Source organism: Sphaeramia orbicularis, chromosome 12 (assembly GCF_902148855.1).
Source record: "Sphaeramia orbicularis chromosome 12, fSphaOr1.1, whole genome shotgun sequence".
Classification (NCBI taxonomy): Eukaryota; Metazoa; Chordata; class Actinopteri; order Kurtiformes; family Apogonidae; genus Sphaeramia; species Sphaeramia orbicularis.
In genome coordinates, this window is record NC_043968.1 from 10,260,331 (window position 1) to 10,285,442 (window position 25,112).

The 25,112-nt window shown below is 38.9% G+C and overlaps 2 protein-coding genes across 7 annotated transcripts in view; one reads left to right on the forward strand and one right to left on the reverse strand.

Annotated features, from left to right (window-relative positions):
- cdk5rap2 (CDK5 regulatory subunit associated protein 2) overlaps positions 1–2,035 on the forward strand; it is a 41,426-nt gene extending 39,391 nt beyond the window's left edge. For all 6 annotated transcript variants that reach the window (XM_030149803.1, XM_030149802.1, XM_030149801.1 and 3 more), the window contains one exon: positions 1,514–2,035. In XM_030149803.1, coding sequence (XP_030005663.1) covers positions 1,514–1,650 — 137 coding nt within the window. In that variant the 3' untranslated portion in view covers positions 1,651–2,035. The remainder of the gene's footprint in view (positions 1–1,513) is intronic.
- Positions 2,036–2,428: 393 nt separating this feature from the next.
- Positions 2,429–25,110, reverse strand: nup188 (nucleoporin 188). Its single transcript, XM_030149805.1, has 43 exons — positions 25,056–25,110; positions 23,983–24,037; positions 23,773–23,846; positions 23,604–23,688; positions 23,437–23,517; positions 23,122–23,166; positions 22,926–23,018; positions 22,696–22,815; positions 22,356–22,567; positions 21,530–21,644; positions 20,934–21,134; positions 20,415–20,495; positions 20,233–20,325; positions 20,030–20,149; positions 19,805–19,931; positions 19,553–19,711; positions 19,308–19,434; positions 19,130–19,217; positions 18,962–19,038; positions 18,528–18,642; positions 18,291–18,411; positions 18,138–18,204; positions 16,885–17,010; positions 16,511–16,751; positions 15,520–15,726; positions 15,261–15,430; positions 15,099–15,168; positions 14,945–15,012; positions 14,662–14,857; positions 14,477–14,554; positions 14,320–14,405; positions 12,733–12,878; positions 12,465–12,643; positions 12,164–12,364; positions 11,439–11,531; positions 11,151–11,303; positions 10,786–10,923; positions 10,615–10,689; positions 9,085–9,300; positions 5,930–6,061; positions 5,767–5,840; positions 3,023–3,152; positions 2,429–2,936 (listed from the first exon to the last, which is right to left on the reverse strand). Exons 1-43 carry the CDS (start codon positions 25,094–25,096, stop codon positions 2,766–2,768), a joined length of 5,247 nt encoding a protein of 1,748 aa, XP_030005665.1. The 5' UTR covers positions 25,097–25,110; the 3' UTR covers positions 2,429–2,765.
- Positions 25,111–25,112: the final 2 nt, after the last annotated feature.

Genomic DNA, 25,112 nt, shown 5'->3' on the forward strand with positions numbered 1-25,112 from the left:
AACATCCACTGGTGAATAGGGCTGTATATTGGCAAGAATCTGGTGATACGATACTAGGATCATGATATATCACAAAACTGTTAAAAAGGCAATTTTTTATTAGTTTTGTTTCTTTCTTTAAAATGATTATTTCCTGGAAGAATTGAATTACACCAGAAATATGCACAAATACTAAACATTTTTATTTGATCACAGCAGGATCTAATGTTATATCACAAAATTTTCCTGTGTTAAAACTTAAATTCTGTTTTACAGACATTACAGTTTAAGATCCTGTTCAAATGTTTATATTCTATTAGTTCAGAACTAACATCAGAATATTATTTTTGTGCGATCCCAACAAAGGAACTAACATTATTTAATAAAGGAGTGTTAAATAATAATAAACAAAAAAACAAAAATGAACCTCCACAATATCTGCATTTGAATAAATACCTAAAAATATTGATACAGTATTTTTTAATATCGATACAGTATTGTGATATATTGCATAACCGATATTTTCTTGCCCCCCTACTGGTGAACAAAAGCATCTACTGATCTGAAATGTTTAATACCTGTTGATCCATTAATCCTTTCAATCCATGTAAATAATTGGTGTGAAATAGTTTGTCATCTTTTCATGGTCATCAGATATGACCCATTTAGACGTTCAGAGGCTCTGTAGTTACCGTGGAAACACTGTCATCTTCTGCAACATTAATTCACCAGTAAAACCCATGGAGCTGGGTCAATGACAGCGGATGGAGACACTTGGCTTATGCTCAGTTATTGATAGATTTTGCTGAAAAAGTCACTTTTTCTTCAGTTTTCTCTGTTTCTGATAGAATAACCTTTGAATTTATGCTGAGTTTTCATGAAGATCTAAATTAAATCTAGGAAAATACATGATTTACTGTGAAACATGCTAAATACAGAAGATAATAAAATAAATGGTGACATAACACTTATATGTTAGAGAGAAAATTCATGTGGGAACTTGCATAAAAGTAGCACTGGCTCTTTATGGGTTAAAATTAGGGCTGAAAGATATATCGTTATCGTATCGATATATGAACATTCAAGATATTAATATCGAAAAGCAAAGATATAAATGATATAGATTTCCCCCGTGCTCGCCCTGCATGTACAGCTCTGGAAGTCACAACAAATTTAATTTATTCGTACTTTATGTTAATGTTGATGACTGGCAGTGAGTTCTTCTAAATAAAACTGCACTTTCCACATTCTTTTGTATTATGATGTTAGCATTTTTCTGAAAAATGCTTGGTTTTCACCGAACCCGTAGTCGTATCGTATCAATATCGAGATATGAAATTTCATCCATATCGTTCAGCCCTAGTTAAAATGCACATTCCATTTGGGCCAAAAAGACATAAAAGTGAAGGTAAGTCTAGAAGGGCTCCATACAAACTGGATGTCAAATGCATGTCTGGACCTGTGCATGCCTAAACTAGTCGCCCTCTTGTTTGTGGGCGTTTTTGATGTTTTTAACGTGTCTTTTGTTTTCCAGGAGGTCCCGGTCAATGGCCAGTAGCAGACGCTCATCCTGGACCCATCAGCAGCCCCGGGTCTGTTTGCAGGCGGAGCGCAGACCCTCAGTCGGACTCGGAGGATCGGCGCAGCGACGCCTCCTCTCACTGCAGTTAATAGACGGTTGGGACTCTGCTCTGTGTAATGTAGCTGCTGTTGCGCTCATTAGGCGTCTGTCCTGCTGTACCACTGTCCTCCTGGATGTCCACATCAGACTTTTGTACAATTGCACAAAACATACCTATAACGCTGATTTATTGTAGGTACTGAAGCTGTAAGAGTATTTTTTGTTTTGAAAAGTATTGCCTTTGTAAATAGTAACTCCTGCAACTTAAAGATTTTCCTCTATTCTTTTTTTATATGATGCATATGGGAATAGGAAGATGTATTTTATTACTGACTTTGTTTTTATTGTTTCTTTTCAGCTCTCGTTTTATGTATAGATGTTTACCGTGTGTGGGGAAGTATGTGCAAATGCAGTAAAGAAGAGTTTAATCGTGCAGGTGATGGTATGTGACTTATTTCATCCTTGAACACAACTTGGGTACAAAAGTCCCTTTATTCCATTTTACATATACATTTAGTACAAATCCTGGTAGCTGCTTTAAAGTGTTTAAATTGAAGCACAAATAAGAAAATACAAAAGTACAGATCAAAATTTAGTGAAAATGAATACGAGTTAGAAAACACAATGAAGCTTTTCTACGACAAAGAGGAGATTAAACTGAAAGGGTTCATTTCTGTCGGTAGTTCTTGAAACACGTCAGGCTCTTGTTTCTTAGTGACCTATAAAACTAGGTCTGGAAAAGATGGACCACAGGCAGTGACTGATGTCACAGTGGCACCAAGGTCTTCAGCTTCCCTTCCAGAGGCAGTTCTTATAAATACACGTCTGTTTTTTTTGGCCAAAGACACAATCAACAAGCTGTGTTTAGTTTGTAAAGACACTGGTCTTTCTGACGTAAACACTTTGGTTACAGCAGTGCCATCTGTTGTTTGTTTGAACAGCTGTTTTGGCACATTATGTTTTATCACAAGTCTGGCACTACTGACTCTGAAACATTAGTCAGAAAAACCTTCACCAGATCCCAGGTCTGTGCTGTTTAACTCTTGCATTTAAAATGAGGTTTAACATCACAAAGGTTTTTTTTCCTCTAATTGCACTACTGGAGGTAAAAAAAAAAAAGTGATTTTATAAAGAAACAAAAACCTTTATCTCTCATTCTGAAGTTTTATCTCTGCACAAGTCTGACAAAGGCCTGAACCAGCTGGATGAACGGCTCCTGGCCCTCCTTGGAGCCCGGGGTGGGAGGTTTGGACTGGGTGGAGGGGAGGATGCCACTAGCTGGAGATGACGGCGAGCCTCTGCGGAAGTGTCTGGACAGACTGGACAGAAGCGTGCTCTGGAGGTGAAGAGGCAGACGAACATGTGTCAGAAAGGGGACGTGATACTCTGGTCCCAAAACAGAAAAAGTGTGTGAGATGTTACCAGTTCAGAGCTGAGCTCCTGTTTGAGCCGCTGTTTGTCTCGGGGCAGGATGGTGGGATCTTTGAGACAGCGGACAGCCTGAGAGATCAGCACGTAGAAACAGTTCTCCATGGTAAATATCAACAAAGACCTGAAACACAAACAAAAGACAAACCAATAGGATCAATGTCCCTGCATCTCACCAGCGTGTTCTATCAAGAATCAACAACTTGAATTTGTGAGGTTGTCAGGTTCTGTCTGTTAGAGTTAGGGATGTAACAATTACCGGTATAACAATAAACCTCAGTAAAATTGCAGACAGTTAGTATTACTGTTTAAATTTTAATTATCATGATAACCGTGTTTGATTACCACATTTTTAGGGAAAAAACGCCTATGTAAAGATCTGCTTTTATGTCAAATATTTGAGTATAGTTTTAATTTATTGCAATTTTAACTGAATATACCTAATATTTGGAACCAAAATTCACTTTTAAAGTCTTTGAAAAGGTTCGTTAAGCATCTTTGTGTTATTTATGCAATAAATTATATACAATTTTCAAATCAGATTTTATATTTTTTTGTGTTTTCTGGCCTTTTACATTTTTATAGTAGGTTAAAGTGAAAAAAAAATAGGCAGATGATATAGATGAAGTTGTGCTGAAAAAAAAATCCCAAACATGGCTATAGTAAACATTTGTTTATGTAGTATATAAAGGCAAAAACAAAAGGACTGAAAAACAGACTCAGACCACTAAGGGTTAATACTTGAACGTTTCTGCAACAGAAAGTACATTGTGCCTATTATTTTATTTTATTTTTTTAAATAACTTTGCTAAATTATTTCAGTGTATCAGTACTTTTTGAACACAGTTTCAACAATATCGCAATGATAGCCGTGATAATTTTGGTCGCAATAACCATGATATGAAATTTTCATATGGTTCCATCCCTAGATAGAATCCTGTGGTCCTGATGCAGAAGTTCAGTCCTCCAGTAGAAGTGGGTGGTACTTTCACCGGAGGAAAACTCAACTAATTACAACAAAGACCATATATGACTTCTATCAGTGCTCAATAGTGACTATATTTATACCTGCGACCACCTCCATATCATAACCCAGGGGTGTCGAACTCATTTTAGTTCAGGGGCTGCATTCAGTCCAGTATGATCTCAAGTGGGCCGGACCAGTAAAATAATAACAGTGAAAAAAGCTAAATTATGTTAATGTTTACATCTACAAAGTTTCCTTAAAAATCTGAGTAATAGGAACAACTTGAAATGTCTTAAGAAAAATAAGTGCAATTTAAAAAAATATTCTGCCTTTGTTTATCATTTCCACATGTACATTATAACTTACAGATCACGGTGGATCTACAAATACACAAAACATCTAATAGAATGTTGGTAAAATTACATTTACTTCTCTTAAGACATTTCATGGTGTTCATATTTGTTCAGGTAACTCAAATTTTTTGTAAAAGTATAGTTTGTTAATGTAAACATTTTCATGTAATTTAACTTTTTTACACCACAACAAAGAGAAAATTTGCAGTTGTCATTATTTCTAGGATATTATGATAATATTTTACTGCTCTGATCCACTTGAGAACTCATTGGTCTGTATGCATCTGCATGTGGAACCTGAATTAAATGATTTTGACACCATTGATTGGTAATTTCTTCAGTGTAATTTTTGCATTTCACAAATTCATCCCACGGGCTGGATTGGACCCTTTGGCAGGCCGGATTTGGCCCCACATGTTTGACACCTGTGTTATAACCCATCAAAATATGACCCATAATAAGTAAAGGCACATGTTTAATAATGAAAAAATGGTCAAAAATACTAAAATCTAAATTTTCAAAACTGTGAACCCTTGCAGACATCCCAAGGAAGCTACACATCAAATGTGAAATGAATCTGACCAGTAAAAATTGTACATGATACCCCATCTTTCCAAGATAATCGGAAGATCAGCGCGTCAAGAGACTTTTTTTCTTCACTGAGTGGCCCCACGTATTGAATAGAGGCGTAAGAAAATATCTGTTCTCCAATATATCGCGATATTTTATTTCACAATATTGTATCAATATTAAAAAGTATTGTGTCAATATTTTTAGGTATTTATTCAAATGCAGATATGGCAGAGGTTCATTTTTGTTTTTTGTTTATAATTTATTTATTGTTTTATTCTGTTTTATTCTATTATTTTATCATCACTGTTTTATTAAATAATGGTTATTTGAAGCATCCTAAAAGCACTTTTACTGTCTGAGAGGCAAATGTTAGTTCCTTTGTTGGGATTGCATAAAAATAATGTTCTGACGTTAGTTCTGAACTAATAGAATATGAACATTTGTACAGGATCTTAAACTGTAATGTCAGTAAAACAGAATTTAAGTTTGAACACAGGAACATTTTGTGATACAACATTAGATCCTGTTCTGATCAAATAAAAATGTGTTTAGTATTTGTGCAGATTTCTGGTGCAATTCAATTCTTCAAGGAAATAATCATTTAAAAAATAGAAACAAACAAAAAATTGCCTTTTTAACAGTATCATGATATATCATATCATGATCCTAGTATTGTGATTTGTATTGTATCGCCAGATTCTTGCCAATACACAGCCCTAGTACTGAATAAGCAGGACAGAAACCAGCCGACCCGCACACACTCCCTCCAGTGACACACAAAGACATCAGTTACACAGGAAACACTACCTGTTATAACGGGAAAGAGAAATGTCAGTTTTACTCACTTAAGAGCTTGAATCTCCTCTGATGAAGCCAATGAGACGATACTCAAAGACACCGGCTCTTTCTTCTTCTCCATCTGAACACAGAATAACACTCAGACCTCAGAGCCCCAGATTCAGCATGGATTCTACTTAAAAACGCACAAAAACACTTTGGGACGTGTACCTCGCTCAACATGCTCAGGGCCACGTTGATGGTGGCCAGCAGAGTCCCAAATGAAGGAGCCACGTCAGGGTCGAACGCTGGAGTGGTGAAGCTGAGCACGAACAGGGTCCGGTATTCTGCCAGGTCCATACACTGACAAGGGGAGAAGACACTCATTCGTTTATTCGTTCTTTACATCAGGGGTGTCAAACTAATTTTAGTTCAGGTTCCACAATCGGGCCGATTTGATCTCCAGTGGGCCGGACCAGTAAAATAATAATAGAATAACCTATAAATAATGACAACTCCAAATTTTTCCTTTGTTTTTAGTGCAAACCCCCCCCCCACACACACACACTGAATTATGAAAATACTTACTTTTATAACCATCCAAACAAAAAAGATGTGAATAACCTGAAAAAACTGAAATTTCTTAAGAAAAATAAGTGCAAGTTTAACAATATTCTGCCTCAATTTATCATTTCTACATGTGCATTATGGATCAGATCTACAGAGACACTAAACACTGAGGAACAGGCAGAAAATTGTTAAACTTTTGCTTAATTTTCTTTAGACATATCAGGTTGTTCATATTTGTTCAGGTTAGGGCTGCACGATTTTGGCAAAAAAAAAAGTCCCGATTTTTTCCTCTAAAAACTCGATTTCGATTTTTGGGTAAAACTACAAAAGACAACAGAAGTCAGCATGTCATTTTCGTGAGCAGCCCACTATGCAAGGCACTGCTCCCTACCTCAAATCTGTGATGGTATCATGTGATGAACCCACATTTTTTTTTGTTCTGTTTTTTTCTCTTCATTAAATCTTTAAAATGAAGTTGAGTGTACAAACAATGTATACAACAAGAAAACAACATAAGTTTGTCAGGGGGAATACACTACAATAAAATGTCCAAATCAGAGCAAATACTTATGTTTTTACAGCCTTTTTGTTTCCAGATTTATCTAACAGCTTTAAATAAAGTTCAACATCTTACAAAAAATAAATACTATGTGGTTTTGTGTTACAGAACTTACATTTGTGAATGAAAAATTTAGCAAGTAAGAGGACTAAATTATTTATTAAAAAAAAAAAAAAAAAAGGTTTTTTTTTCCCCCTTTTTGGGGTATCTGGCCCACAGAAGTGATACCAATGCAAGTCAGTGACAGGCATCAGTCGTGCGTGCATGCGTGCGTGGACCACACAATATGAGTGATCCACATGCGGTTCTATTTAAACTGGGGGATCCGTGTGTGGAACAGACCGACCCAGGACACGCTGGAGGGATTCTATCTGTGGAGCTGGTGCATGTGTGTGGGCACAGGGCTGTCTGGGCTCCTCTGCTGAGGCTGATGACCAGAGACCCGGACCCGGTTCAGAAGAAGACAGTACAGTACGGATCCGGGACAACGTAAGATGAGTGATCCGCATGCAGTTCTATTTCAGTTGCGGGATCCGTACGTGAAGCCACGGCTTACACTGCTATAAGTACTGCGGGCTCATTAACACATTTAAAGTCCGGTCATTACACAGACTTCTGTGACAGACCGCTGTCACTGATAGGAGGAGGAGCCTACGGTAGCCCGCGGGTGCGCGGAGGCATGAGACAGATGAAATCGATTTTATGATTTCCCTTTTTTAAAAATCGTCCTAATTAAAAAATCCGATTTCGATTTAAAATCGATTAATCGTGCAGCCCTAGTTCAGGTTATTCACATTTTACTTTTACAGGATAGTTTGTACATGTAAATATTTTCATAATTTAATGTTATTTTTTGCACTAAAACAAAGACAAAAGTTTGAAGTTGTCATTATTTATAGGCATAATGGAATATTTTTTTCACATCAAACTGAAAAGAAAATCTGGAGTCATTCTTTTTTGTCGGTTCTTCTGCTGTTATTATTTGACTGTAGATCATATTGGTCTGTATGTGGAACCTGAACTAAAATGAGTTCCACAGCCTTGACTGTGGAATTTTTGCATTTTGCAAATTCATCCCACGGGCCGCATTGGAACCTTTGGTGGGCTGCATTTGGCCCCTGGGCCACATGTTTGAGACCTGTGCTTTACATGATCCCCTCAGACAGTATGTTGAGGTGAGGACAACATCACATCGCTCACTGTTTACACACATCTGTAGTATGGGGTCGTCATCATGTCACCCCACCTTATCCGTCTGTCTCATAACCTTTAACCCCACCACCACCACCACCCATCCACACATCCAGTTAATGCATGATTCACTTCATTTTTGCAAAAAATAGTTGGATTTTGCCAAAATTAGGCCGTGACAGGGTAAGATAAAGCTTTCACCAACTGTGCACCATTTTGGCCGTGCTTTTGGGAAATTAATGTGCACGGCTCGTTAGCCCTGCGCAGGGCTAACATTATGTTAGTAAGGTACATTAATGTTAATCTCATGGATTTGTGCTACATTAATTTGATTTTATCTGTGGTCCGCCACTCCATTCTGGGTGTCTTATGAGTAGACGCTACATCGGAGATGTGCTGTTGTGGTATGGAAAGGCTCTGCTACAACGGATACGTGTCACGGTGTTTACCTTGTTCAGTCTGAAATGCTTCCACACTTTCGACATTTTCTGTCTTTTTTATTGTGGGTTTTTTTTTTTGTCTTTCGTCATCATTGCTGTACTCACTAGACTGACTATGCTCGCCTCTTCCATCTTCCCGCTGCTTCATTCGAATACTTCCACGTCCTACGTCATCTTCCTTTGCGTGACTGACGTAAGCACGTTGTGTTGTTCATAAAGTAGTCAGTGCGAAATGCCGAGCTGTGAGCTTTACAATTAAATAAGGCAGGGAAAATTCCTCGATCATTTTTTGTAATCGAGGTACTTGAATAACTCGAGGAGTCGTTTCACCCCCAGTGTGTGTGCTGCAGCTGCTCTTATGTCTGTGCTGTGTGCGTCAACCTAACTTGATGTGGCTCCAGCGTGATTGGTTCGGTGCGGTGCTACTTAATTATGATTAGCTGTTGTTATGTCTGTCAAAACATGGATGAATGAATTCTATCGAAATAGTATCGAGCATGTCTCCTTTTTCTATTGAGAAAAGTTATATCGTGATATATAGTTACTGTTTTGTCGCCCAGCCCTACTCAAATCTTTTCCCTACTTCACCACAATTTCTCAGGTTACATATAAATATTTGGTCTGACCTGGTCCAGGAGGATCTGGCAGCAGTCTGGGGTGAAGTGCTGCAGAGTTGCCAGAGTTTTGCTGAGGATCTTGAGCAGACTGCACTGCACGGCCAACAGCGCCTTCTGCTCCACCTCCTCCCTCTCTCCTCCACTGGCAGCCTCTTTAGATGGAGTCTGAGGGGGCCGGTTTGTCTTGGGGAGGGCCGCTGGGGGTAACGTCTCACCATTTTTCGCCTGAGGAAACGTTAAAACAGAAACTGTGAAGACTCATGGCAAATCATACTAACCTTAATACACTCAGGGTTCATACATCTTTCAAGGTCAAATTCAGGTACTTTTAAGGGTCATTTTCAAATTTTTCCAGCACAGAACCTTATTGCTGGGGTAAAATACATATCTACAGGAATACATATACTCATTTTATTTTTGTCACTTTTTAATCACAATGATGTACATTGTACTATGCTCTAAACAACTAAAACTATGTTTCATAGTAGCAAAAGTTTAGAAATTAAAGAACACAAAGTTTTATCCAAAAAAAAAAAAAAGGGAAGCCACTTTGCGTGCTTCAAGCACACTTACACCAAGCCAAAGATTAAGATAAAAATGTACCTGGAGTCGACCTGAGAACACCTGGTAATTTTCTTTTTTTTTAACATAAAGTTTTATTTTTCAAAATATATCACCTCTCTGTAAGTAGCTTTGGCTTGATATGTAACCTGGTAGAGTTACTATTCAAAATAAATAAATAAAATCATAGAGTTAGAAATACAAGCACTTTTCAGACCTTGAAAACACAACATTGAAATTCAAGCATTTTCAAGAATTTCAAGCACTTGTACAAACCCTGTACACTGAGCAAAAATATAAAGGCCCCATGTACAGTATTTGTGTAACATGAGACGCACAGCCCAAAATAAGCTCATGATGTCTTCTAATTGTAAATCATGGTTAATTCTCTTGATTTGTAAACAAACTTTGTGTCCATCTCTGCAAGTGAACCAGTGATTCCACCTACAACACAGGCGTAACAGGTCCAGACGCTGCTCAAACAGCGTTAACAGTTACTTAGACACTCCTTATTCTGAGGACAATAAAAAGGACTACTCAGTGACACATTTCATCAGACGTCACCATGACATAGATGTCGCAAATCATGCAGAAACATGTCATTTGCATGTTTGATGCAGAGATGATGCCCTTGAAGAGGAGTGGAATGACATTCCACAGGCCACAACTGACCACCTTGTCAACTGGATAAGAAGATGTGTTGCTCTACAGGAATCCAATGATGGGCACACAAGATACTGAGTGGTGATTTGTTTCAACCGTCCCCCACCGTGTCCATATGAATGTCCCTGAATGCCAGACGCTGCTGTCATGTTCTAACGGACACTAATCTGTACCACACTGATCCACAAAATAAACTGTGTCTGATTTAATATATCGTGCAACACCTAATGCTATTAAAAGTTTAAAGTATCAAACGGGGCCTTTATATTCTTGCTCAGTGTGAATAAGAATTCGGCAGATGGATCATTGTCTGACCTGTAGGTAGTGGTGGAGCATCTTCTTGCTGTGAAGTAGATACGTGCAGGTCTGGCACAGATAACAAAGGTTTACCTGTTGGTGGAGAGAGGAGGTGTGTTCTTAAAACTGTACTGAACACTGGTCTGCATTGGTGGAGCCGTGTGCTCTGTGCTGACGGTGTGGACTTGCCTGTATGTCTCGGAGCAGTTTGGGCAGGTGAAACTGCCACTCCTTACAGAAGCTGGAGAGCTGCAACAGGAAGCCAACGGTGTGGTCCGCCTCGTCCAAACATGCGAGGCTCTGTACAGTTCGGACTGCGTTGAGACACTGACCAGAGAAAATGAGTTTGAGAGATATTGCTACATTCTCACTCATATCAGCTTAAAATGTGCACAGTTTTACTTTAGGACAGAGAATGAAGCTGCAAAAGACACTGGATGGCCTGATCACTGCCTTCTGTTACCAATAAAATCATCTGTAGACCTTTCCTGTTTAAAACCACTTCCACCTCAGTATTTTCATCATGTTACTACGTTAACTTTGATGTCATCTACCTGTAGGATACGTTCTTGATGTACCCCAACGAAGTCCAGGGCTTCATTGATGAAGTTGTAGCGCAGAGTCTTGAGCAGACTCTCCATTAAAGACATGCAGAGACGGTAGACACCTGGCCAGCAGGCAGAGTCCTGGGACTTCCGGGAGAAACCCTGCACACAGGACATGGGTGTATTTTAATTTTAGGTCATAAATAAAGTCTCCCCCTATTGCATAAAGACAAAAAAAAAACAGAATGGACAAAGCAGACAAATATTTTGAGATAGTATCTGGTACAGTTTTATTACCTGCGATGTCCCATTTGAAGACACTTCATACACACTCAGAAGTGGGAGGCAAATGGTCTGAATAACTCCTGCTCCAGCAACAGCTGCTGCCCCCTGGAGGAGATATTAACACATAACAGTAACATTTAACAAACAGTACATGTAAGACTTTTTGAGAACATTTATTGACACAATTCAATGCTTATTTCATACTGATGCTTGTATAGAAGTATGAACACAAACATGAAAGAAAATTGGAGTGTGATCAATATTGGATACAGACAGATGTTTGCTGAGGGCTGCAAATGACATTAAACCCTTTATTACAATTTGATCATCTGAGCATTTTTTTCAATGATCTTGAAAAAATGCTCATTTAAGATCAAAGTGATTATTGTCTTATACCTACTAGAAGTCTCTATATTTTAATGAGAAAAGACACCCTGTTAACACAAACAACACATCACAACACTAACTGGCTGCGCTTTGATAAATTCAGACTGGGCTGTTCAGTTTGTATCAGTGATTGGTTTCATGTTGGTTTTGTTATCGTGTACAGATCAGTGTATACTTTGCCCAAAAGTGCATTTAAAAGAGAGAAGTTAATCAAACTATAGGTCTATCAAAATAGACAAATGTACATTTTAACTAAGTCCAGGTAATTGGTTGTTAGACTTCTGAAGGACTGATGTAAAGCCCCTTTACAAAAATGCCAATGTTCTTCTGAGCAGTGAGTGTGTGTTTACCTGAGGCGTGCGGGCCAGTGTGAGCAGCAGGTGGAGGGCAGCCTCAGTGAAGTAAAGGTTGTGTTTTGAACGTAGGCTGAGCTCCACGGCGCTGAGGACTGACGGCAGGACCGGAACATTCCTCATCACTGAAACCCAGTGCTCACCATCCTCATCACTGCGACACAGCTCCTTCGCCAAGTGCAGCGCAAGAACGCAGACCTGATGATGAGAACAAGAAGACACCAGGTCAGAAATAAACCTGATAATCCACTTCCAGCCTGTACAACACATCTGTACGTTCAACAGCGTCATTACTCACTCCATCTCTCTGGTCCTTCTGCTGTCCTCGGGGAGAGTCCGTCTCCATGCTGTCCTCATCCTCCACTGTGTCTCCCATTTGGTTCATGTGGCGAGTATTGTCTATAAGTGCCAGGGCCTCATCTTTCACCGTCTCACACACAGACAGTAACAGCTGAGGCAGCTGGGAAATCTCACCACCTAGATCACAAAGAAATTCATCAGCAAAAAAAAAACAACAAAAAAACAAAAGCCAAATTCCTTGTGTAGCATTTATTTCCACCTCTTACCGTTAAGCCCTTGAATCTGCAGCACAGAAATAAGGGCAGAGAAGATCTTGGCTTTGGTCCTTTCCATCATCTGCTGGTCAGCTTGTAGGACACACTCCAGGATCAGGGAGAGGGGACAGAGGATATCAGGAGCTGTAGCTACCACACTGAAAACAGAAGAGGAAGGTTTGAGGACTTTTTATATCTACAGAGGAAGAAGAAGGTCATTGAGTCAGAACGTTTCTACAGTAGCTCAGAACAGTGCTACATATTTTATGATGAAGTGGCAGCAGTGTTGATGTGCATCATTGTCTAATACTAGGTCTGAGTGTGTGGACCAGAGTTGACGTCCTCTAAACGGCGACAGCAAGTGACTTTTGTATTTTTCTGTTGTCACAATAGCCGAGTCATAGGTAAGGGCAGAGTGGTACAATCCACTAGATATCACTCAGTATCATACACTGACACTGCTTTTAATGAAACTTAAAGTTCATAGTTTAAAGCAGGGGTCCGCAACCATGGTCCTTGAGATCTACTATCCTGCATGTTTTAGATGTTTCCCTCCTCCAGCACACCTGTCCGTTGTTATTGGGCTTCTGCAGAGCTTGATGATGGGCTTATCATTTGAATCAGGTGTGTTGGAAGAGGGACACATCTAAAACATGCAGGATAGTAGAGCTCGAGAACCAGGGTTGGTGACCCTTGGTTTAAAGCAGGAGTGCCCAACCCTGGTCCTCGAGAGCTACTATCCTGCATGTTTTAGATGTTTCCCTCTTCCAGCACACCTGATGGTCATTTTCAGGCTTCTGCAGAGCTTGATGATAGGCATATCATTTGAATCAGGTGTGTTGGAAGAGGGATACAACTAAAACATGCAGGATAGTAGATCTCGAGGACCAGGATTGGGCACCCCTGGTTTAAAGTGTACCTGTACTGATCATGCTTACTACTTTAATTGTGCTTTGTGTATTACTTATAACCAAGACAGGCACAAATTCAGTTAACAAAAAAAATAAATAAATGAGATAAAAAAGCAGAACACAAAAAATAAATAAATAAACTGGCCATAAATGCACCACACTGGACCTTTTTATTACGTGAATTACAGGCAGGGGCCGAACCTATGGGGAGCAGACATTGCCAGCCGGAAGTAACGTGCCATGTTGATTCTGGGTGATCGAGTGCGAGTAAACAAGCAGCAGTCGGTGAGTGAAATTGAGTGGAAAATACGTATTCAAGAAACAAAATATAGCTAGCAATTTTGAGGAAATGGGTGTAAATGGTTACCTATTCAGGTAATAAGACAATATGAGTCTGCGCCACTAGTGGTGCTGGAAAAGCCTGTGAAGGAGGCAACATATCTGACTGACGGAGCAGTGACTTAGTACTCGCATGTACTTGACTATGGGCTATAACATAAGTTACCTGATGGAACTGCTAGTATTATACATGATTTTTTGAAATTTGAAAAAAATAAAAGTAAATAAATGAAACACTTTATAGTTGTGATGTAATCCATTTTTAAGAGCTGTCAAAATTAGATTTTTAACATTTAAAATGGACCCATTCAAACTCTGTGTGATGTTTAAATAATATGAAAACACACACCTTTTCCACTGTTTAAGGAGGATGAGCAGCAGTGTGGCCATCATGGATCCAAGGCGTAGACAAGGCACAGACGTGGGTGTCGTCAACTGAAAGAAAAGTAAACCATATAAAATACACACTGTAAACAGGCTGTACAAGATTTAAGAGAGTTACTTACAGCAGCTTTAGTTCCATCCAGGACATCCATGAAAAGCTTCAGCTTGGTGGAGTCTTCTGTCACATGCATCACATCAGACTGAAACATAAAATACAGCGAGCATAACCTACTTGCGTCGGAAATATCAATCTAATTCAAGCACGGATAAAGATCTAAAACCTGAAACCTGAAGAAGTATCACATACATGAGTAGTGGAAAGAATCAGCAGCATCCTCCAGGCAGAGATCAATAACTGGGCCTCAGCGAAGTAGGAGATGCCATCTTCTTCAGTCTCTGCCACATGACAAACCAGAGACTTCACGTACTGGGACCAGTACTCATAGCGTCGTCCATTGGAGAACTTCTGGAGACCATCCTTCAGAGACTGCTCCAAGGAGCCACTGCAACAACACATGGTTCACTGTTAACAGCAACAGATTCACCACAGCATCGATAACAAGGAACATCTGAACAGATTCTCCAATTACCTGACAACATAGTAGATCTCCAGACCGAGGATTTTCATGACAAAAGCACAGGTCTCCAGAACACAAGGCTGAAGGCAAAAATAGCAATTTGTGAGTTGACTTTTTGATTCTTAAAATCCCTTCAGAATGATAATATCAAAAAAGACAGAAATACCTCTGCAGTCTCTGACGGTGGAGTGAGGGTTCCAAAGAGAGGTGTCGTCAAATTTTCCCAAAATTTCTCTCTGTTTAAAAAAAATAAAGTCTCAGTGATAGTGTCTTCAACATGAATCAACATAAAGTCTGGATGGAAATTTTTGTGAGAATGCGTGCTTACTTTTTGCGTAAGACAGAGATGGCACTATCTCTACGATCTTGCCAGAGGGCGAGGAGGAAGGCCAGAGCAGCTCTGTGGAGCAGGGGGGGACACCAGTACTTCCCCTGCTGTTTGGAGTCAATCAGGTCCAACACTACGTGAAGACAGCTCCACTCACCCAAAAGAAACTCCTGCAGGTAAAAGAACCCGGTAAAAGTCAGAACAGATATTTTTGAGTGGATGCGATAAAAGCGCAAGTTACAGTAAATATGGTTCACACCTTCGAACCCTCACTGCCATCTTTGTCCTCCAGGTTAAGGAAGAGTTCAATAAGGCCAGGCTGTGTTTCCACGGCAACGGTGAGAAACTCCAGGATCATGACTTTAATCCTCATGTCCTCCGTCTTGCTCTGCAGCCGAGTGAGGAATGCATCCCGAATTGCTGCTGCGTCACTCCCGAGGCAGGCGTAAACTGACATGGGAGCCACCTACGACAGAACAATACACATTAATATGTGCATTATTGTTATGAAATGGACAGAGTTTATTTTTGTTTTTGATATGTGCACTATTACTGCTACGAAAAAGGACAAAGTTTGATTTAACGTGAAATGCTGGTACAAAATGGACATCTATCCTTGATATGTATAGCAATTTTGTGTTTTGTGCTTAGTCAGAATCTAGTCTGATATGCATAAGATTTTTGAGTTACTTATGGGATCTGACGGGAATTTAGGGTAGGTTGAAGGATGGGGTAAGGGGGCGGAAGATTATAAATTAAAGTTCATCTCACTCCTTTTCGAATGTTGAACTTTCTTTTATATAATCCTTTTGTTTGGTTTTAATGCTGATTTGAAATAAATAAATAAACAAACAAACAAACAAACAAACATGAGTTTAAAGGCAAAAAAAGCAAGTAAAACGGCCAATTTCTGATGCTGTTGTGGATTATATTTGATTTCATGGATTATTTCTTGTCAGCCTTTTGACATAAATAGCAACATTTTGTATTGAAAAAATTTGTGCAAGAAGTTAGTTTCTGTATGAGCGAAAGTGAGTTAATTTATCCCTTTTTTGCATTTTCTACATTGTGAATTTTATGGATAAAAGGTAAGAAAAGTGTGAAATTAAAGATTTCTGTTTGCATCATTTAACATTTGATAAGTATTGACCTTTGGGAGTCAGTGTTAGTGTAGGTCAGCCCTCTAGTCAAAATAAAAAAATATTAGAACAAACCAAAGAAAATGTATACGGTGGATTTCAAGTCCTTACCGTGGCGAGCCTTTTGAGTAGCTGGATTGCAAGACGAGGCAGTGCTGGGTCATGTTTGTGATAAATATATTTGGCCAGGACAACTATGAGGTTGTTGCCATGGCCACCGTGCTGCGTGAGAGCCTGCTCTAGGGGGGAGACGACATCAGAAGGTGGTTTCAGACGGATCACGTTGTTAGTGACAGAGAAAGCCAGTTTGACGGTCTGAATCAAGATCTGGCCTGGACCCTCTGAGCCGCCGCTGTGCAACGTTAGAGAAGAAAGATAAACTATATCAGCACAATTAAACTAATCATGTATGAAGTGAATAAATGTGAATGCAGAACTAAAACTAGCTCTGATTAAATTTGCACTACAAACAGCTGACTGTTCACCTGGTCGGTTGTGCAGCCAGAACCACATCGATGGTGTCCACTCCAACTCCCATGATATTAACGACTGCCTGTCCAGCCTCAGTGTTTGCCAGACTGTAGATACACAGAGACTGCAGGGTGGGAGTGCTGCACCAAGAACACAAGGACATTAGCGATTTATGAAATACACTGACATCCCTGATATAGAATGTTTAACTCATTTTCCTTCAGGGGCCACATTCAACCCAAATTGATCTCTAGTGGGTCGGACCAGTAAAAAAAAAAAAAAAACATACATAATAACCTATACATAATGAAAACTAAAAAGTGCAAAAAACATTAAATTATGAAAATACTTACATTTACAAACTATCCAAACAAAAAAATGTGAACCCGAAAAAAAAAAATTCTTAAGAAAAAAAGTGCAATTTTAACAATATTATGCCTCAACTTATCATTTATACATGTGCATAGCAGATAAGATCTACAATGGTACACAACATTTAGTAAAAGGCAGAATATTGTAAAAATTGCACTTAATTTTCTTTAGACATTTCAGGTTCATATTTTTTTAAGGTTATGCACATTTTTCTGAAAGGATAGTTTGCAAATGTAAACATTTTCATGTAATTTTACTTTTATTTTTACATAAAAACAAAGAGAAGAATTTGGAGTTGTCATTATTTAGAGGCATAATGTAATATTTTTTTCACATTAAACAAGATTAAAATTTGGAGTCATTGTTTATAGATTATGCTATTATTTTACTTGATATCACAATTGGTCTGTATGTGGCCAATGAACTAAAATAAGTTTGACACTCCTGACTGTTAACATCTTCAGTGTAATTTCTGCACTTTGTAAATTCATCCCACAGGCCGGACTGGACCCTTTAGCAAGCCAGTTTTGGCCCATGGGGCGCATGTTTGACACCTGTGCTCTGTATCTAATAACTGATAGAAAAAAAACAACACGTGCTCTCATGTCCTAAACAATTACAAGATGTAATATTTACAACACAGTGAAGTTAGTTGGTGAAAAACAATTAGAATTTTTTTTTCTTTAATGTTAACCGTTCTTTCAACAAATAAAAATCTTTCCTGAAAACAGGGTTTATACATTTATATTTTGCACAGTAACTTTAATAGAATAGAATAACATGTATTTACGTATTAATTAAATTATGCACTGCTGCTGTCTTTATCAAAGTACAGTTTTCCTTTTCTCATACTCCAGTACCTTCATGACACTAGATTCACAGAGGAGATGCTTACCTGCCCTGATCCTCTCCCTCTGGGCTCAGATTGAGAATGGCATGAATCAGCTCCAAAATAAGACAACCTGCAGACACGAAGAGTAGGTGTCTGATTTTACAGTTCAGAATGAAACAAATAAAGTCATCACTGCTGTCACAGATGTGCTCTAACCTATCCGCTCCCTGACTCCATAGGTGTTATAACGCCACTTGTGGTAAGTGGGCAGCATCTCCTTCAACACCAGCAGCACACAGGGGATCAGGCCTTTGTTCTGAGTACTGCCCAGTTGACCCTGAAATAAAAAGAAAACAAAGAAAGGATTTAAATGCAGTCTACCCCAGTATTTTATGTTAAACTGGAGGGTTGAGCCACAGAATACATGAGTGTTTGAAGGAAAAAGAACTTCACCTTAACCAGGGTGGTGATGAGACGGAGGAAGGCGATGGTCACAGCATATTCCCCTCTGGGCTGCTCAATCTGGACCAACAGGTTGCCATAGTTACCTGCCTTCATCCCCTCAGCACTGCAACAAAAAAAGTAAAACAAAAGATTTACAGGTTTGTTGTTTGTCTTTAATATACAGCCCTAAAAACTCTGCTTTTACTGCTTATAAGTATGTGTGTCATAAAAATGAAGATTTTTGGTTAATTTGGGAAACTACTAACAACATTTCTCCTTAATACCAAACACAAAGATTTTCATTATGAGCATACACTTCAAGAAAAAGATCAAAGAAAAGTAAAGCAGACCAAACTAGTTCATATAGGAGCAGTTCATTTTTTTCAAGAATGTAAATGTAAGACAAATTAAACCTTTAGCAGTCCAGAGCATCATCTTATTACCTTATACACTGAGCCATGGAGGTCAGAGGGTTTGAGGCAAAAGGCAGGAAACCTGTGTGGTGGAGACTGGACCACACCTAAAACAAAATATGAAAATAAAGCTTGTGGATAACAAGAATAAAAAAAGAGAGTGACATTAAAACACAAATATGACTAAAGCATCCTAACCTTTCCAGGCATCCTTGCAGCAAGTACAGAGAGGCAATTCACACAGGAGGCGATCACGTCCACTGGAGGGTTGATGACTGACGTTAGCCTGACAGAGCAGGAGAACAATGTGTTATTACTTTCACATTAAATGTGCCACACGTGCCTGTTTAATTAATGAACATGAAAGTTATTTCACCTCTGCAGCAACATGTAGATGCGTGAAGTGAGGGGCAGTAGACAGTCTGACACAGTCCAATCTGTGCTAATAATCTTATGGACCAGGTCCAAGATGGGTTTCACACGAGCACAGTGAGCAAGAACATCTAGCTCCACAAAAGGTAGAGACACAGAGAGACCAGTCGAGCAGAAATTCATTTCCACATTTTCATTTAGAATTTTAGTGACTTGTCAAGTCAGAATAACAACATTTTACGCATGTACCTGCAGTTGAAACAACATGTAGCAGCATCTCCACCTCACAGGTGAAGAGAGTCCAGGAGCTGTAGGAATAATCCCAGCGCACCACATACCCCTGCTCTCCTCCAATCATCACCTGACCCAGCACGCCCTGTGGTATCCACAGGTTAGTCTGCCCTGTACCTGTTGGTACAGATGACAAAACACAGACGATGAGGACAAAATTAACTGACTATAGAATATGAAAAATGCATTAAAAAAACCACAAAAGCTGACCAAGTGGATAGAGGAGTTTTGGCGTCTGTCTCCTCCACAGTGTCTCATCATCCTTGGAGATGATATCATTGGGCTTGTGCTTGTAAACTTGTGTGTAGAAGGACATCTTATCCAAAAAGTTGTAAACCTGTCAAACACACACACGTTAAAAACATTCAAGAGTGTAAGTCTGTTAAGTGTAAGTCTTTTAAGAGTGTAAGTCTGTTCAGGCAGGACACACTGTACCTTTTTAACGGTGGACTTGTTTGACAGAAGGGCAGTTAGAAGTTGTAACAGTGGTCCGATCTTATGAGGAAACATCCCGACTGCGCTGTCCAAAATCATTCCTAAACCCATATTAGGCTTCTGGATTGAAAGTTAAAAAAAAGGAAGATGATTAAGAGTCATCATCACCTCCAAAGAGCCTTACACACCATTTTATTTCTTACCATTTCCCAAAAGATTTCAGCCAGACTGGGAGCAGAGAGGACCTCACAGGCAGCATCAATCAGGTGGGAGCACTGTGTCGCTACTCCATCAGTCTGCCATATGGATTATGATAAGATTAAAATATGAGGGTGGGTAAGGACCATGAGAGACATAAAAGTGCATGTATCATTTAGAATTATACCTGTAGGCTTTCCTCTTCAAAAGAAGTGATCACAAATGACAGGAGGCCGTAGATACACATTTTTGCTGTGCTTGCTGTACACTGGAGAGCGTTCAAAAGACAGAAAACATTTAGCACAGGTTAATGATGGAGATGGATTTCTATAATATTAAATAAGCACAGAATGGAGGGACATAATCATGGAACCTGAGGTCTGATTCACTCAGATTGTGTGACTATAAAACTGACTCAGGATATAACACGTTTCTCTTCTGCCAGCTGGTTTTTATTCCAGTCATCTCATTACTGACTGATTTAGTTCTACAGCACCATGTCATTAACTTTAACAATCTGGTAAAGAAAACCAGAAGCACTCTGAATAACCACCACTCTAAGTACTTGATTACAGTGTGTGGAAAAGACCAACATCATCTTTAACTACAAATATTATGGAATGGCTTTAGTAGCTTAAGAACTAAAAGTGATCCAATATCTGCTCAGCATTTGACATGATCCAACTGTGCGTTCTTGTGTTCGTACATTGTTCCCAGAGGCTCCGAGTGCTTTTAGCATAGTTGAAAGGTACTTAAAGACCCCCAGCTGCAGGGCTGTGTTCCCTATCCTTCTGATCACAGGGCTGGATTCGTCTGGTCTCAGCGTGTGTCTCAGTAGGACCCAGGCCAGCAGAACTGGGCCTTGATGAGGAATGTCACCAAATGTCTGCAGCAGCTGATCCATCTCCTGAAGAAGACAGTGAACAGAAGCAGTTTTAGACATTTGATTTATACTGGTTTTCAGGTAGTTCAGGGGCTGTCTGGATTTGTCCTATGTTTGTGGGAGATTTAGGTACAGGTGTGGCGAGTTTGGGGATTTTGTTCTTCACATTTTAGACAATTATTCCCAAGCAAAAGAAATTGAAAATGGTGAGCAGATCTTAAATAACCATAACTACAAAGCTGATGGTACTTTTTGTCTTAGGTGGTGCCCAAAATAACTCAGGTGATGCACCATAATCTTATAATGGTAGGGAAAAACCTGCATGCAGTATGAACAATTCTGTTAAATAAAGAAGAATAAAGGCTAATGCCAGAAGCTAACAGGAGTCAAGACTTCTCTTAGCTGCAATATTTAATTACCTTAATGACATCAGGAGCAGTGGAGAACTGATGCTGCTCTGTACAGTCTTCCAAAGCACACTTGTGAAGGAAGTCTATGTCCATTCCCTCAACCAGGATAAGAGAGCTCAAGTGTCTGCAGATTCAAGTCACAGCAAAAAAAAATAGAAAACTTCTTACATACCGTCATCAAACAAAGTAACTTAACACTTAAAAGTTCCAGTGTGTAATATCTAGGGGATTTAGTCAGTTGGTTTCAACCTGCAGTTTCACTGCTATATGTCACTAAATATCACACATTGAAAGTTGAACATAATGATTTTTCAATGACAGTTTTAGTCATAGCTTCCTGACGTTATGAAAAGTAAAGCCACTTTCTCAAGCAACTACCCCAAGATATAATATAGATCAGTAGAGTGACATTTCAGATCCCTTCTGACAGAATCTGATCAGTGACTTGTAATTACAAATATCGACCAGATTTAACCCCTTTATTAGGCAAAGTTAAGATGTCACTGAGTAGCTTTTATACAGCCTCAAAACAAATGAAGGGAGAAGATGCAGAAGTCTCATGTCCTCTCAGACCACTTGAATATGCTAAAAGTCTATTGTAACGTAGAGACACCAAAAACTATTAAGCTTTTCAGCTTTAACTATGGTAGTCTGTTTGATAACAATCTGAGCAGCTGAGCATTTGGTTAACATTTGCATTCTAATGTTCTATCGGCTAAATTTGCACAGTAATTTTATTAACCAATCTCAGCCACAGCCTGTGACTAGAGATACTATTAACATAAACTGCAACACAGTTCATCTTAAAAATACAGACAACACAAAAGGCTCTTACCCAATACGATCCACCAGTGCGTCCATACTTTTGTCCACCAGATGTCTGTTAGTCTGACGCAAACCAAAGCCTTGTTCCTTAAACATGTTTGTGAAGCTCAGCAGGTCAGATGGACTCATTTCAAAGTAAGCGTAATAGAGGAAGATGATCTCCAGCAGCAGAGACTGTTCTCTTAAACACTGAAGGAACCATCGAGACACCTGCCTTTCTGTCTGGAAAAGAAAAAAGCCACAGTTTTGGGTTAAAAAAAGTGACAGAAATTAGATTAATATCATAATTTCCAATTAGTCACATGGTATCAAATATCCCCGAAACTTAATTTCAGGGATATAATTATTACCATGAGGTTTCCGTGGGTTTCCCATGTTGGTGCTTCTGCTTTGAAGAGGTTCTTAAACTGTGACTGGTAGTTGGTCACCAAGTCCTTCTCAAGTTTAGTGACACAATTACAGTACTCGGCCTGTACAATAAAACATACAAACACAAAATAAGTAACACGCACCTTCAGTTATGCTGACAACTCAAATGGTCTTCCACTTTATAAGTTGAACAAACAAAGCTGTTTCTTACCCTGTAGGGATGTCGCTCATCCTGAAAGTATGTCAGTAACAGGAGGACACATCTGAGCAGACACATGCGCTCCTCATAGTAATAGTCAGCTATCTGTAAAAATATATGCATCACATTATTTTTATTAGTGGATTAAACACCTAATTATTGTACAAAACATCAACAGATAAAAAGGTTGGACAGATCCGGTACTGACCTTCAGCATTAGTGCCTGGCTCTGTCGTTCATCCTTAAGAACAACCTGCACAGAAGATTTTATACAGTTGTATCTGTCAGAAAATGTTATCAAAGCAACATCACAAGAAAATTCCTTGAGGAGTATAAAAATGTAAAACTCTCATCAGCTACAGATGATCTGATTGTTCATTGTGCATTCTATGAGCAATATCAGCAATGCCTCTGATTGTGAAAAACAGTCATCTTACACCACTTATAGTCTACTGTGCTATACAAAATTTGATGTATGTAAAAAAAAAAAAACTTCTGAATAAATCCATGTAAGAACAAACACCTTTAATGAATCCCGGGTCCCTCTATAGTCCTCCTGTAGGTAGCATTGTAAAAGCTGCACACTTTGTTGTTCATCAAGACCCTGAAAAATATTAAAGCATTAGATGAATGCAAAATAATTCTGAAATGCATCATTAATGCATCACAACTATAGGCATTTTAACTCACCAGTAGCTTGCTGATCCTAAGACCAAAATCCTTTAATGGTTGTGCAACATCTTTGTTTTCCTTCACCTTCCCTGCAGAAGAGGAGCTAAAAGACACAATGGTGACAGTTACTCTTTTTTCTAATATGTACAGAGAATATTGCATGACTTAATATGAAACATTACAGTACCTTGGTGACTTATAGTAACTGAGTCCTTGATGTAGTCTGTCCCAGTGTCTGTCGAGCTCTGCCTCTATCTGAGCCTAAGCATCAGAGATTTTGTTATTAAAACAGTGAAATCAATCACCCAAAAGTGATTCGTACAACTACAGATATTAGGAGTGGATCTCTAATTGACCAATTAAAAGAAATCTTTTCTCAGGCACTTATGAAACATACCGGTTCTCGTAATGCAGATCTTCCCAGCAGTATAGTCCACAATTCTCGACAGCTCCTAAAAAATTACGAGTTATATCTTAATAAAGCACTGAGACAGATACATTAACTATCTCATGTCATGTACATGTGAATATAGAGTTCATACTTCTTGAGCACATTAAAATGTTCGAATAGTCGTAATAAATTCAGATAGTTGTCCGTCCTCATATTAAAGTTGTATATATCGTTCATTAAGAACAGACACACATTTGTCAGTTGTTTTTCTATGCATCTTGTACTGTAATGGTATCTACACTACACAATGGCAGAGATAACCCTCTGATTTCCTACAAGGTGTACCACTGGGAAAAAAATTACATTTAAAAAGTACATTTTATTCTCCTATTTCACCTTTGACACACTTATTATTTCAATTACATTTTTGGGAGATTTAAAGATAACATAACAATGTCATACCAGGTAAAAAATGTGAATGTCTGTGTGGCACCTTTGAGTAAATGTGATGTGTATGTTTGTGTTTGTATGCAAAACATAACGTTGATCTGCAGCCATTTCATGCTTTTCATCATCCAGACCCCGTTCATGTGAACTGAGATTTTCATTCATTTAAATTTTCCATTTGCACTGAAATAATAACAGTGAAAGAATAGAAAAAGATCGCTGTGTCCAAATGCAAAAATAGCTTCGTTGTCGCTAACCACACAGACGAGTCTCTAGCCTGATGAAAAGTAATGTGCTTTTGCTTTGCTGGACACACTGTCATGTGTTTGTTGTCTAACAGATTTGACCCGTCGTTGGTCAGTAGTTTCATGCTGACGTGCAGTTTGTTGACATGCGGCGAACACACCGCGCCGCTGAAAAGCCATTCAAATGTTGAACTGCTTAGCAGTAGCTAAGCTAAGCTAGCGTGGTGCTCCTTGTGTATCAAACACAGTGTCAAATACAAACTTTATACAAGATAAAACTTTATATATCATACATATTCTTGCGTATATACGTTTACAAACCGTTAAAGATACTAAACACGACAACTAGATAATGTAAATGGTAAAAGTTTACCGCTGTCTGCTTACCTGACGCTCAACTCCGATTCCGCCATCTTCGCTCCTGCCATCCGATTGGTTCTCGCG